Genomic DNA, 14,498 nt, shown 5'->3' with positions numbered 1-14,498 from the left:
CTGGCCAGGAGCGCCCAGCACAGACCTCAGCCCACACGGCTTCCGGTCATTTGCTAGTTTCCCTCTTTGCTCTGTGCTTTCCACACACAGAAACACTTCCAGATCTCTAAGTAGGGGCCCAGGTTTCTGAAAAGTTCTGATAAAATTCTTGAAAATCAAGGAGTAGATCAGAATTAAATATTCTCTTCCTTGTACCTGGTGGGTCTTGCGTTGTTTCCACAGAAAATCTCTACTTGCCTCCAAAGGCTCCTGTTCCACACAAACAGAAGCTGGTTGTAAATGAACAGAAATCATCCCCAATTTTAAATGAAACATTGTTTTCCTTCTAATATATAAACATTTTTTTTTGCTTTAAATGAACTCATTAATGAAAACAAAAAGAATACAATCACTTTATTTTTCCCCACCTATGACACCCTGAACATTTTGTGTTACATCCATGTTGGTAGCAATATGCACACACATATAAATGAGCCTCATGCCTGTTAGTGTGTGTGCGTGTGCATGTGTGTTCTCGAATTTTCCAAAGCAGAGCTGCCAACAGTGGATGCTTATGCTGTCGGAGACTTGCATGTGCCCAGCAGAATTCTCTCATGTCATCCACACGACCTGGGAGATGGGTCCCTGTAACTCTATTTTAGAAATGAAAAAATTATGGCACAGAGAGTTCAAATAGCTATAGATGCAAGATTTACACTCAAGCACTTGGGGTTCAGAGTCCATGCACTTAACCCCTCCACCTCCCTACCTTTCCAGAGTCAGCACAGCTCTCAGGAAACATGGTGCACATGAAATACTGGTCAGGTCTGAGCACATCCGCCAGTCACACTACGTCTGAAACTGTCACCACTAGAGTGTCTTACAACCAATGAGTCTGAATCTGCTGACTTAGAAGGAGAAATAACCTGGGCACCTTCAGTGGCTGTGGCTCCCTGGGGCCAGGGTCCCAAAGAACCCTAAGCGGAGCAGGGACTCTCTCACGGAAAGAATTAGACATGTGGCATTGGCCATTACTACAACCAATGCTGAATTTGAAGGCTCAGTTGTCGTGCTGTCCCTTACCTTGTATTCAGATTTCACCAAATGAATGTCCACAGAGGTGAAAGTAGGTTTTTGATTGTTTTTATTGTGCCTGTTGTTACAAACAGTACAACATTCAGGTAGGAAAGATGGCAGCTTCCAGAAATGTAAAATAAAGGCCCCTAGGCAGGTATCTGGATAAAGAGCCCCAGGGACACTAGGGAAGCTGCCCGCTGGTTGTGCTCAGAGTTCCAGGGTGCCAGGTGGCTGAGGAGCCGGCGGACAGTGAGGAGAGAGCGGTGCTGAAACTCCGTGGATGCCCCCCACCCTGAGTCACGGCAGACTCTGATCTTGGTGCAGAGTGACCTTTCCCGTTTGCCCAGGGGTGTGTGAACCCGCTCTGCAATAGTGACACAATAGAAGCAGACACCCGTGAACTGAAATGCCCCAAACCCAGAAAGGAAGCCCCGCTCGATCCTCAGCAGACACTTTTAGTGACAATAGCCGATGAAGAAAAGTGGACCCTTGGTGCCCCATGAGTTAGGAACTCTTCCCGCTGTCTCGCAGCGCTGCTCTCCCAAGCAGAGCAATGGCGATGAGGATGGTGTAGACCACGCTCTTGGCCAGGAGGAGGAGGTAGGTGTAGTAGGCAGAGGTGCTCGTGCGCTGCAGCTGCAGGGGGTCTACAAAGGCCATTGATTAGTTTCACCTGTTCTTTTGAAAGGCTGGGACTTAGTTTGGGAGGTTGGTCACATGGTACATTTCTGATGTCCTGGGTTGAAGTGACTCTCGCACCAGTACAACTGGAGTGTAAACATCTACACCCCCATCCCCACTACCACCACCACCAAGACTACTCAGAATCCACTTTGCAGGCCAAGTCAGTAAAAAACCTATGAAATTCACTTAGAACATTCCAAAATAGTAACAAGGATGGTTGTGTTTGTAATTAATGAACCCAGTGGGGAAAACCATTGGTGATAATAGCTGTTAGCATTTGTTCATCCTCAGCAGGTCTCTGTGTAAGAATAAGAGGCAATGTCCATTAACCACACAGTACATGCAATTAATTGAGAACTTTGCATAGAAAGCCTTAATCTTATTTAATTTTCCAATAACATGAGATTCTTACTTTCATTCCTATTTTCACATAAACGAGGACAGGGAGAGAAGCAATTTGCCTGATTTCATGCAACTAGTAAGTACACAAGGCCAGATTTCAATCCAAGCCACATGGCATTTAGGGACACGTTCTAAGCCCCTCTGTAATTCTGCATCTCTACATGCAATAAATACCAGCACCTCGAGTGATTATGGATAAATGTAAAGGACAGTGGTGATAATGATGATGATGATGATTAGCCAGAGTCCAGGAGCCCCTTGATATTGGACTTGGAGGGCAGATCAGCAGGATTAGAGCCTACGCTCCTCATGATTTCCTTTGGGCATTCATGGACAGAAAGTGCCAGAAACTAATGCTTCTTATGTCGCAGCTGAATGAGATTCCCTATGCTAGACACTTCACTTATGGGGACTTATGTTTTCAATAACTAAGTTGGGTGTTATTTGTGTCATTTGTGGTTGGCTCAGAAAATGTAAATAGTCTACTAATATTGTTGCACATACATAATTAAAGGCTGGGGTGTGAGTGTGGATTCTGGCACCCAAACCCGTGCAATCACACCTCCTCCCAGGTGTGCAGCCTGTCTCAGGGCCTTGGGTTTGGGATTTAGAGGAAGAATAAAATCTCAGTGTATGAACTCTAATTTATTTAGCCTGGGTTGAAACCCAGATCTCACTGGGTGGCATGATACAAGGGACTTGATTCATGTTAGCTCATCATCCTCATGAGAAAATGGGAATGAAATACTCATAGTGAGTGTTAAGAGAATTAAACAAAATGCATGGACAGTAACACAACGCCTTTTGTACAAGAACCTCTCAGCACCAGTTCCTTTATTAATCATCAGCAAGAATAAGACTTGTTAAAAAAACATCTTGAGCAATATGATGTTTTCCTCAGTTAATAGAAACAAAGGCCACAGAAATGAATGAGGTCCTTTGTTAAAAGCCTTCAGAGCCTCCTCACTACACTCCTACTTTATAGTCCTCTCATTCCCAAAGCAGCGTTTACTGTATGAAGATGATCCCTGGGAAATGATGGACTGACTTAAATTATCACTCAGTCTATTTTGGAAGATCCTGCCATTGTGAGGCTTCTCCCCGAAGCCAGAGATATTCAAAAGTTAAGTTGCTTAGGAGGGAAGTCTGCTATCCCATAATATAAAGGCAAACAAGTAGAAAACTTACCATTTTCATCTTCCAGAGAAGCTTTTGTGTAGTTAATAGCAGCAAAGTCTGAAAGAAATGAGAGCAACTATTATTCCATTGTTCATATCCATTATTTGACATTTGTCTGTGTTGTGGATAAATGGATGGATGGATAGATAAGCAGATAGATACACAGATAGGTAGATCTGATCTGATTCTTTGTAATTCAGGAGATCAATTCATATATTGTATTTCTGCACAGAATGATGGTGAAATTGACTAGAGCAGGTGGAAAGCCCCTTGTAAAACAATCCATACAAATTGAACATAAGTTCACCATTGTGGATCCTCACATATCATTTCCTTCAGAAACTTTCATCAAGTTTAGCAAATGACCATTTATTACAGAAGCTCAGGATGTGGGTGTACTTGCTGAAGGGATAGAATGACAGGCCAAGTTACATAGGTAGCCATCTTAATATATAAAACAAGAGATGAGGGTTGTATTTATCTACAGTGTAAAACCAAAACAATACAAAACCAAAAAACCAAAATAAAAAGCACCCTGTATACGCCCTAAGACAAAACTTCTTACAAAGATCATTGACCGGTGGATGCAGGAAGAATTCCAGGGTGTTTTGGTTTATCCTTTCCCTGCTCCATGTGTCTCTGTCCCTGCACACATGGCTCTGGTGTGCAATTTTATGCACACAATAAACAAATTAGATTTTGACACAATCCAATTTGGGTGCACTATTTAAAAAATGGGTTTGAGGTATAAACTTTCAGGTAAATCCCAAGAAGGAAACTATTAGCATAATTCTGTTGAGTGTTAAAACATCCTCAAGAGCTGACTTTAAAGTGCCTTAAATATCTTTCTTTTCCATACAGTGACTTTAGTCATCATTCTGTGCAGCTCATACTAATATAGCGCTGTATGTTAACTAACTGGAATTAAAATAATAAATTTTTAAAAAGATAAATCAAAACCATTCATCATCATGCATTGGTTGATGTAAAGTCACTGAAGTAACAATGATTCACGATAAATACTTCATTTTTAAAAAGATATTTAGTTTTAGTTTTTGTGGTTTTTTTTTTTTTTTTGGAGAAAGAGAGAGTGAGTGAGCAGGGGAGGGGGCAGAGAGAAAGAGAATCCCAAGCAGGCTACATCCTGCCAACACAGAGCCCGATGCAGGGCTTGAACTCACAAACCCCGAGATCATGATCTGAACCAAAACCAACACCTGGACACTCAACCCACTGAGCCGCCCTGGTGCCCCTTTCACAGTAAAATGTGTGTGTGTGTCCCAGGTGTTCCTTCTCAATCATGGTCGAAAACAGGGACAAGATGAGCTTTACTTCTTGAAAGTATCACTTCACTGTTCTGTGTTTTCAAGTGTGTGTACACATATATACAAGCTTTTATCAAAAACAGAAACAATAAAAAATATGCAAGAAATAACACTAGAAATCTGCCACTGAGTTTTTTTTTAACAGAAATGCCCTCATTGGCTCTGTTGCAATGCAAAGACCTTGGGAGACATTTGTTGCAGAAACGTGTGCCAAGTAAGACAGGTCATAACCAGGAGCTTCTCCCTTGCCCTCATCATCACCAGGGAACTTACTATACCTTTTGCTTTTCTCTGATCACTAGAAAAAACAAAACTCAACAGGATACTTCAAACCATTAGTTACATTAAATTTATGTCTTACCATTTGCTTCCTCTCTGTGTCTTAGCGATAAAAATTTTAAAAAGGGAGTAATGCTACACTAGTTAGTTTCAGGAAAGGATAGTACATGTAGGAAAATAATCATCCATGTTGAGTTTTCAACTGCAAGTATTCTCACCAATATAATTTCATTTTCTTTCATCTCAACCCAGGTGAAAGCAAAGGTAAATGCTTGACGCTAATCTGACCGCTGGACAAACTAAGAATCTGTGAATTAACAAAAATTCAACTGAGTACATTTTTAAGACCTAATTGGCCATGGACTCTATCCATTCATGAATTGGGGAGCAGCTTATCCAGCAAGTAGAGGGGAGCTCCAAAGAGCCACAAGAAAGACGTTTTTCAAGATTGAGAGGGAGAGACAAAGAAGTTATTAGCAAGGAATCCATTGTTTTAGGCAAGGTCATGGTCAATGAGGGACAGAGGGGGTCAACCAGTAACCTTCCTAGAGCAGACCAGGAAATGCCCAGGTCCACGGGTTAAAGGCTACAATGCTGAGGTTGAAATGCAGTTGGACAAGTAGGAAGTCTTAGCTTACTGACTTGGGACCTTGAGCTCAGTGAAGCCATTTTGAGCCTAAAGTCTTCTTTTCAACAACCCTGCCTTTTGAGCAGACTCTCAGCTTAACTGAGAGATGAGCTCAAAATGGGAGGCATTAACATCACTCTCAGCAACTGCTCTGAGGTTCTCACAAATTTGTTGTTCCTCTGTGTGATACTCACACATCTTGACCTTTTGGCTTAACCCTGTGGTGTTCACAGTTCACCACTTAGTTTTCCCATTCATGAGTGGGTTGTTCTTTTTGTTCTTTTGGAATTTCCAGTCTTAGAGAGATCATTTGTTGGTAGGTTACCGGCTCTGAACTTACATTTAAAGCTTTTGAGAGAACATAACACACCAGGGATATTATGATGATTACTGTAAACAAGACAGTTCCAATGTGTGGAGTGTAATTTGAGTCCATGGTCCCCAAGACACAAAGCAATTAAAATCAAATAACTAAGAAAGACTTTGCTGAAGCAGTCACTCTTTTTAGCCAAGTGGCTTGTCTAAACAGCAGTGATCTGATATAATGGACTTGTAATCTCCCCAGATCTGTTAATCTGGGTATGGCAGGTGGTCTTGGTTAGAGGACAGACCCAGCCTGGCTCAGCTAAGAGATAATCATGGATGATCTTATTTTCAAGAATTACTTTGGCCAGAGTCTAAGGATATTTGCTGGGTGCCCATGACATTAGTATGAGACTCTGCAACAATTTTCAGAATGAAGGAGAAGGTCTTGATCAAACCTCATTTACACTGATCCCTAGCTAGGGAAGTAGGTCCCAACCAAAGGAGTGAATCCTGGTCATGAAAGCTTCCTCTTAGGTCCCTTCTAACTCAGGGTGTAAACTGAGGGGAGGCAATCAATGAGATGTCTTATTTAGCTTGAGCAAAGTTAGGACCAAGGTTAGATTTTCTCCTAGTCTGAAATTAAAGCTTGCTACAATTCCGAAAGTTACCCTGTTGGCTGTGACCTGGGAGACACAGGTGCTGGAGTCATCTCTCCAGGCCATTCGCTGGAAAGAAACAAGGAGAAAAGGTTTCATGTTTGGTTAAAGCGTGAGATCTTGATCCACTGTCTTGGGCAAAATCAGTCTCCCTGCCTGTCAGCTACTTCACTTTCTCTCCATTTGAGTCAGAAATGCCCAGTGTCTGTCAGGACCCGGGGGCAGGTGGAGCCTCATTACCTTTAGTGTTACACAGGGGCACCCGGGAAGCTCTCTCTCCCACTGGGGGTTTGAGGGCTGTCTTCCTCTGACGACGTGTCTAAAATACCCAATCACCAGGCTGTAAATGGTAACGTTTGAACTGTGATCCTGGAAGGCTTCCCTAACCTGTTGATGACAAACTAGAGCATAAGAAATGGTAGATGTACACTAGCTGGACAGACAAGCATGTGGCACAGGGATCAGCAGAAGGTGGCACACGGAGAGGTCAAGAAGTTTGCAAGGCTTTCCTTCAGGCTCCTATTATTTGCCCACTAAAATAGGAGCATTGGTCCCTGGAGATGACAGAAGATGTGCCCCGAGGGGGAAACCTATTTTTTTTTGTTGTTTTATTTATTTCTAGGAGAGAGAGAGAAAGAGAGAGAGAGAGACAGCGTGAGCAGGGGAGGGTCAGAGAGAGAGGGAGACACAGAATCCGAAACAGGCTCCAGGCTCTGAGCTGGCAGTCAGCACAGAGCCCGACGCGGGGCTCGAACCCACGAACCGTGAGATCGTGACCTAAGCGAAAGTCGGACGCTTAACCAACTAAGCCACCCAGGCGCCCCGGAAACCCATTTTTAACAGTGCCTTTGCCACAGTGAGGGCATCAGTCTCGTGTCTGGGAAAGGCTTTAACCCACCCAGAAATGTACAAACAGTAACAAGGGCATGTGGACAGTGCACCCTGGGTGACAGTGGCGTGAAGTCCAGCTGCAGGTGTTCAAAGTGTCCCGAGGGAGGAAGTCTGAAGCCTCTGGAACAAAAAACTGTTTTTCCAAGACTATGGACCCAACAGGTTAGACACCCAGGGTAAATTATTTTGTACTATTATAGAAGTCTTACCACTGATGTGTGTTTATAATTTGAGCCATCTTAAATGCCCAATGATGGGTGAAGGCATGAAAACACATAAAGCAAGAAAAACGGGGTTTGTCAGGGAGTCAGAAAAAACCAAGTGACTGTCTTGGTTTTCCCTCAACTCCAGCTCTTTCTTGAACACACTGCCATTGTTAACACACCTTGACGTCTTGATTCAGAAGCACACTGGAGCCAGGGTACAGAGTCATTAGGACAGCAACCCTGCCATTTGACAATGCTCTCCATTAACTTATCAAATAAGCCAAATCGGTTTAACAAATTCTTTGGAATGTTCCAGGTCAAAGAGACTTAAACAGACAAAAACTCCAAAGAAAGCAAGCAGAAAACCACAAAAACCTTTAGTCCTTCTGACAAAGAGAAAACCAAAATCTAATGCTTTATCTGCTTACCTTTGCTTCATTTTTTTTTTACGTTTATTTATTTGAGAGAGAGAGAGGGAGAGAGAAAGAGGGGGGAAGGGGAGGGTCAAAGACAGGGAGAAAGAGAGAATCCCAGGCTCTACCCTGCCAGCATGGAGCCTGATGCTAGGGTAGAACCCAGGAGCCCTAAGACCATGACCTGAGCAAGTCCAAGACTAGGTCTTTACACTGACTGAGCCACCTGGTGCCCCTGGATCAGCCTACTTCTGTTTTGAAAACTCTTCATTCCAATCTTAGTCAAGCCTGACCACACATAACTTTCCTTTCCAAACATCTGGTGTTTACAAATCTTTATTGCTTTCTCTTTTACATTCAGAGCTTGTCTTGATTTACCTTATTTATGTATTTATTTATTTATTAATGTTTATTTATTTTCAAGAGAGAGAAAGAGAAAGAGCACAGTCCAGGAGGGGCAGGGAGAAGGAGACAGAGGATCCCAAGGGGTTCACTACTGACAGCAAAGAGCCCAATGCAGGGCTTGAACTCACCAACCCTGAGATCATGGCCTGAGCCGAAGTCTTATGCCACCCCAACTGACCCACCTAAGAGCCCTCTGAATTTACCCTCTTTAGATGAGGCCCCTTTAGGACAAAATTTTTCCTTCCTTCCTTCCTTCCTTCCTTCCTTCCTTTCTTTCTTTCTTTCTTTCTTTCTTTCTTTCTTTCTTTCTTTCATTTTGCTCAAAAAATATAACTCCATGCATCAGACTTTTTCTTACTAAAATACACACATCTTACATTCTTTGCATTCTGGGTTATTTCCCTTATTATTTCCAGTAGAATTCGTTAAATTTATCAGAATTCTTAACTCTTAGACATCTCCATTTTAAATGAAAACTAGTAAGGCAGCAGTTGTGAACTGTCTGGTCAACAGCATTTGGGATTGGTAAACTTATGAATACATTTCCTAATGTCTAGAAACATGCTGTTTCTTCATGAAACTATTTTTTAGCAAAGCACAAAATACATTTACAACAGGCCCAAATGTATCTTCAGTTTCTGTGCAATAAGAAAACCAAAAGTAGATAAACCTGTGTTCATTAATTAATAATTTACTACTTATGGGGCGCCTGGGCAGATCTGTTGGTGAGCGTCCAGCTCTGGACTATGGCTCATGTCATGATTTCATAGTTTCTGGGTTTGAGTCCCACACGGGGCTCTGTGCTGGCAGTGCCCTGCTTGGGATGCTCTCTCTCCTAGTTTTGCTCTCTGGCCCTCCCCTGCTCATGTGCTCTCTCTCTCCAAATAAGTGAGTAAACTTAAAAAAAAATTTACTATTTCTTTTAAGTGTTTATTTATTTTTGAAAAAGAGAGACAGAGCTTGAGCAGGGGAGGGGCAGAGAGACAGAGGGAGACACAGAATCTGAAGCAGCTCCAGGCTCTGAGCTGTCAGCACAGAGCCCGACATGGGGCTCCAACTAAGGAGGGGTGAATTCATGACCTGAGCTGAAGTCAGACGCTTAACCAACAGCGCCACCCAGATGCTCCCAAAATTTGCTATTTTATCATACTTGGAAATCATCTAGATATTTAATGAATATAACTTACTTTAACAGATGACCTAACTTTGCAACACTTTGTTTTAGCTTCCCAAAAAGCCTCGGCAGACTGTTTAAAAGTTTACCTAAATTTTTAAAATTTTAATTACAACTATTCCATTTACTTGCTAACAGTTTAGCTCTGATTACCCATAAAAACATTAGGAGACATGGGAAAGGATGGGTTAAATAGGTGATGGAGATTAAGAAGTGCCCTTGTTCTAATGAGCACAGGGTGATGTACGGAAGTGCAGAATCAATATTTTGTACACATGAAACTAGTATAACACTGTGTGCTAACTAACTGGTATAAAAATAAAAATGCTAAAAAAAAACCCTCATGAAACATCAGTCTATCATTCTCCTAAGATGTTTTTTTTTAAACATTTTGTAACTGAGATCATATCTCCTTATTTGACTTTTAGTAAAGCCAGGCACATGAGAGTTTTAATTAATTTTAGTGCTGGTAACTCTAAAAACATGTCTGTTTTGCGGAAACCACAACCGGATATTTGCCCAACATGTGAAGTTGAAACACATCTGGGTTAGATTCTATCTTTCTGAGAATTTAGAATGACCAGTCCTTGCGAGTGCTTGTCCTCAAACTAAGGAAACAGGGCTCTTTGCAAACTAACCTTGACCACACTTGCAGAGAGAAAAATACCTCACACTGACGACGTGTATCTGTGGACACACAGATTGCTGCGAAGATCGTAGAGTCACTTTTATGGCAAAATTTATGGAGAAAAGGTTCAGATTTTATGTGTCCCTGGAATTACAAAGGACACTGACCAGGGTTAAGGCACAGGAGACCTTTAGCAGTTGGTATTTTAAAAAGGCATCTTGCCTTACTTTCCCTCAGTCCCAGGCAATTGTGGGCCGTGTTTACATTTCAAAGACATGAGAAGATGGGTCACTCTGAGGACAGAGAAAGACTGCAGGTGTCTCCAAGAAGGACTTTGCTTTCCTAAAGCCAATCCTGTGTAGGCCCTTTTCCAGAACTGGGAGAAGTGGGGGTGGGTGAAGGGACGGGAGAGCTCTGCGTGGACCCCAGAGCTGCGTGTCTAGTTCTGTCCACATTTGTCAGGACAGCTGCTCTCAGCGTCTCGGACTCAGAGGTGACTGTGTTCAGGACACAATAAGACTCTGTGCGCCACCGACAATTCTCCTGGAACCTTGCTGAGGTTTCTACCAGGGCAACTGTGGTCTGAGAGGTTAGGGGCTTGGCTCCAGGCACACCTTTCTGCCAGCACACCCGGACTCTGGGCATGAGCCTCGGCAGCCCGAGCTGACCTGACCTAGAAAGGAAGGCCCATTAGATCAGCAGCCCGAAGGCAAGGGGAGGGGAGCCTAAAACCAAGAGGAACTCACCCGCAGCCCAGGACACCGGTGAGGACGACAGAGAACCCACAGGGCTCACAGTTACCACCCCAGTGTTTTGCCTTGTGTCTGAACGCCCCTCGGGATCCACTTCGGATTGTTTCGCCTCCGCCAAACCTGTTAAAGAGCAAAAATTCAAGCAAGTAAATGTTAAAGATCCAATGGCTGTATTAATCAATCACTCTATGAATCAGAGAGCATTCCATCTAGCACGTAGGCCGGAGCCCCAAAGGAAGACAGGAAAAGAATATTTTTAACCATAGTGAAGGAGTGGGAAAAAAGGAAATTATTGTCAAGGTCACTCTCATGGGGAAAAGAAGGAGTCAATTAGGAAAGTACTGGTGCTGACTAAGAATTTCCCTCCTTGACAGGTTAAAGGTTACTCTTCCAGGGCTGAAATTGCACTGAGATTAGGTATTAAGTCACTACTTGAGTGACTCAAGGTTTTAAGTTAAGTGTTGCTATTTTGGGTCCAAGGGTTTTGTTGTTTGTTTGCTTGTTTGTTTGTTTAACATTCCCAGAGAACAAAGGACAAAGACTTACATCAGAAATATATAGCAAAGCCCTTCACCTGTCTTGCTATGTGCTTGTTCCCCGCTGCGTAGAAAGTGCTTATTAACTACAGGGAACGTATAAGCTGGTTCCTTCTCTTGAGCCGTCCGGGGCCCTAGCCTGTTATGTCCATGCTCAGGACTTGACTTCTGTGTCTACAGTTACTGGCTCACAGCCAGGGGAGGGCACATTCGGCTCTGTCCACTCTGTCTAAATATGACCCACATTTGCAAAACGGGGATCCTCTGAGATAGTATGCCTGAATCAAGAGTGATCCTGAGTGATCAGGAAAAGTGTATTCGCTCTACTGTGGTGATCCTCCTTGGGACAGTAGCTCACCTGCCTCCCTTCCGGGCCAGGTGCACGCTCATACTGCAATAAGTGTTTGCTGGGCAGCATTGACCGGTGGTAGAAATACACCCATTGTGGACAATGAAAGGATGTTTGTACACATAAGCTCACTCGTGTCTACTCACCAAATTTCACCTTACAGTCTTATATAAAATTCAAGTCTGAACCACACAAGGCCATACTACAAACTCAGGAGCCAAATTGCCATTTTTAGTTGAGCTGCAACCCAGCTCCATCAAATGAACAGCATGTTATCACCTGTAACTGTTGAAGGGTGATACTCTGAGTAGACCAAATTGAGGTGAGAGGGAGTTTGACTGTTGAGTAGAACATTCCCTAAAGATGTGAAATGTATCTTATCTCTGTATCAGTAAGATCATCAAAAGTTCAGTCTCTTTTGGAGCCCTTACTGTATGCGAGGTTCCTAGGTGTTTTCATATGTATTCTTTCTTTTAATCCATAGAGTGGTGTTAAAAAACATCACGTTCACCTTCATATTTTGGATGATGAAACTGAGGCAAGAAAGACTAAGTGAATTTTTCTTTATCTTTTTCTTTGTATATTCCAAAGCCCATTATATTTTAATTCTGTAAGCAAATATCTGGACTTTTATGCTACCATTAAAAGTAAAATGCTGGGGCGCTTTGGTGGTTCTGTCTGTTGAGTGTCCGACTTCGACTCAGCTCATGATCTCACAATTTGTGAGCTCGAGCCCTGTGTCGGGCTCTGTGCTGACAGCTCAGATTCTGTGTCTCCCTCTCTCTCTCTGTCTCTCCCTTTATTGTGCTCTGTCTCTCTCTCAAAAATAAATAAACATTAAAAAATTAAAAACATATATATATAAACATTAAAGATGGCTCCTCTTTAAAAAAAGAGTAAAACATTTAGAAAACATTTCTATTTGTTTGTTGTCCATTGATTCTTAACAGAAAAGGAATGGTATTCCTTTTGAAACAAAGGGTTCTGGGAGGTTATATTCATGTGTGCATGCACATACTTGTGTTTATGGATGGAAGAAGAATCTCTTGTTCAATGGTTCCTTTATTCTTCTCATGTTTGACGATACATTTGTGTTCTTTATCCATTGACTCCTCACGCACAGTCAGCCAGGTGTATTTCATGTATGTGTCCTTCGTCTTCATGGTGTTTCCCTGCTGGGATTGCAGAACTGTTTTGCCATTTTTTTCTTTCCAATCTATCTCGATAACATCAGGGAAGAAATCCTCAAGAAGACAAAGATACGTTCCAGTGTTTTGAAGTTTTACTTCAGCAATTGAAGGAAGAAAAATTGTCGGTTTGGGGGAAATGTCTTCATTAGGATTTTTATCTGTGGGAGAAAATGAAATAACAATTAAAAGATTATTAGAGAAATGGAAACATTGTGCTGTTGGAACCACGTAACACACAGCAAAAGGAAGGAAACGTTGCCGTGGAGTTAGTGCTGACCAGGGCTTTCCATCCGCAGTGTAACCCACTGGGACAAGGGGTTCAAGAGAGTATGTAAGTTGCCCAAAGTCACAGCTATTAAGGGCAGCAGCTGGATTAAAGTTTGGATTTTTTTGAAACAATACACCGTCACTCGTTCAAAAGGGAATCGATTTCCACTCACACTTGAACTGTCAAGTTGACCCTTTACCTTCAGATAAGGCTCCCACGCCCACTTCTGACACTGGAGTTCTTTCGCTTGATTTCTGATTTCATAGAACATCTTGCTCTCACATATGAACCATGCCAGAATTTTGAGTAAGACATTACTCAAAATTTAAAGTTGCAGCCCCAAATTTTTTACAGTGCCTTGAATTTAAATGTTTTTTAAGGTTTGTTTATTTTTGAGACAGAGAGAGACAGAGCGTGAGCAGGGGAGGGGCAAAGAGAGAGACAGAATCCAAATAGGCCCCAGACTCTGAGCTGTCAGCACAGAGCCTGACATGGGGCTTGAACCACGAGCTGTAAGATCATATCCCGAGCCGAAGTCTGAAGCTTAACCGACTGAGCCACCCAGGCGCCCGTACAGTGCCTTGAATTTAGAAACAATGTGGCAATATTTCCAAAACGGTTACTTAAAATTTAGTGATTGTTTTCAGAAATGCTCTTATACAAACCTTATCAAGTAAGGCACAGGTCAGAATTCTGTTTGGCTTTAGAAAATGTTCACTGAAAGCACATTTTATATTGGAAATGCATTTGATGTTGACGCGTGACTAAGAAGACACCATACTTTGAAGCTTAGTTTCTTCTCCAAATTTGGATCTGCCTGACAAGCCTGCTGGACATGTTGTCATACCCACAATTCTCTTTGATTTCACCTGCTCCATAACATTATATGTAACTGCTGTGATGTTACCAGTTAGGGTTCCAGAGTATCTTGTAGACATAACGTGAAAATACGTGATGAAACATCATCGTTGTCAAGGGCATGTCACTTGAGGGCTAGAACGTTCCTTGCTTATACACTGATTGTTAATTAATGATTGAAATTATAAAGAGTAGAACCCTTCCAATGTGATTTCCAATTGAAACATAAATATTAACACATTTTCTCCTTGGGCTGGTTTGGATTTAGAACAATAATTTTGTAAGCAACTTCCTACAAAAAGAAGAATCCTAT

The 14,498-nt window shown here is 42.3% G+C and overlaps 1 gene segment (V, D, J or C); it reads right to left on the bottom strand.

Annotated features, from left to right (window-relative positions):
* Nucleotides 1-1,106: 1,106 nt before the first annotated feature.
* The window catches only part of LOC144224601 (T-cell receptor gamma chain C region 5/10-13-like), a 31,037-nt gene continuing 17,645 nt past the window's right edge, over nucleotides 1,107-14,498 (bottom strand). The window contains 4 exon segments of the C gene segment in view: nucleotides 1,107-1,703; nucleotides 3,331-3,378; nucleotides 10,979-11,104; nucleotides 12,888-13,217. Coding sequence covers nucleotides 1,561-1,703; nucleotides 3,331-3,378; nucleotides 10,979-11,104; nucleotides 12,888-13,217 — 647 coding nt within the window.

This window comes from Crocuta crocuta, unplaced genomic scaffold (assembly GCF_008692635.1).
Source record: "Crocuta crocuta isolate KB4526 unplaced genomic scaffold, BGI_CrCroc_1.0 scaffold495, whole genome shotgun sequence".
In the NCBI taxonomy this organism is placed as follows: Eukaryota; Metazoa; Chordata; class Mammalia; order Carnivora; family Hyaenidae; genus Crocuta; species Crocuta crocuta.
Note: the sequence above shows the minus strand (reverse complement) of the source record. Positions and strands in the feature narration are given on the sequence as shown.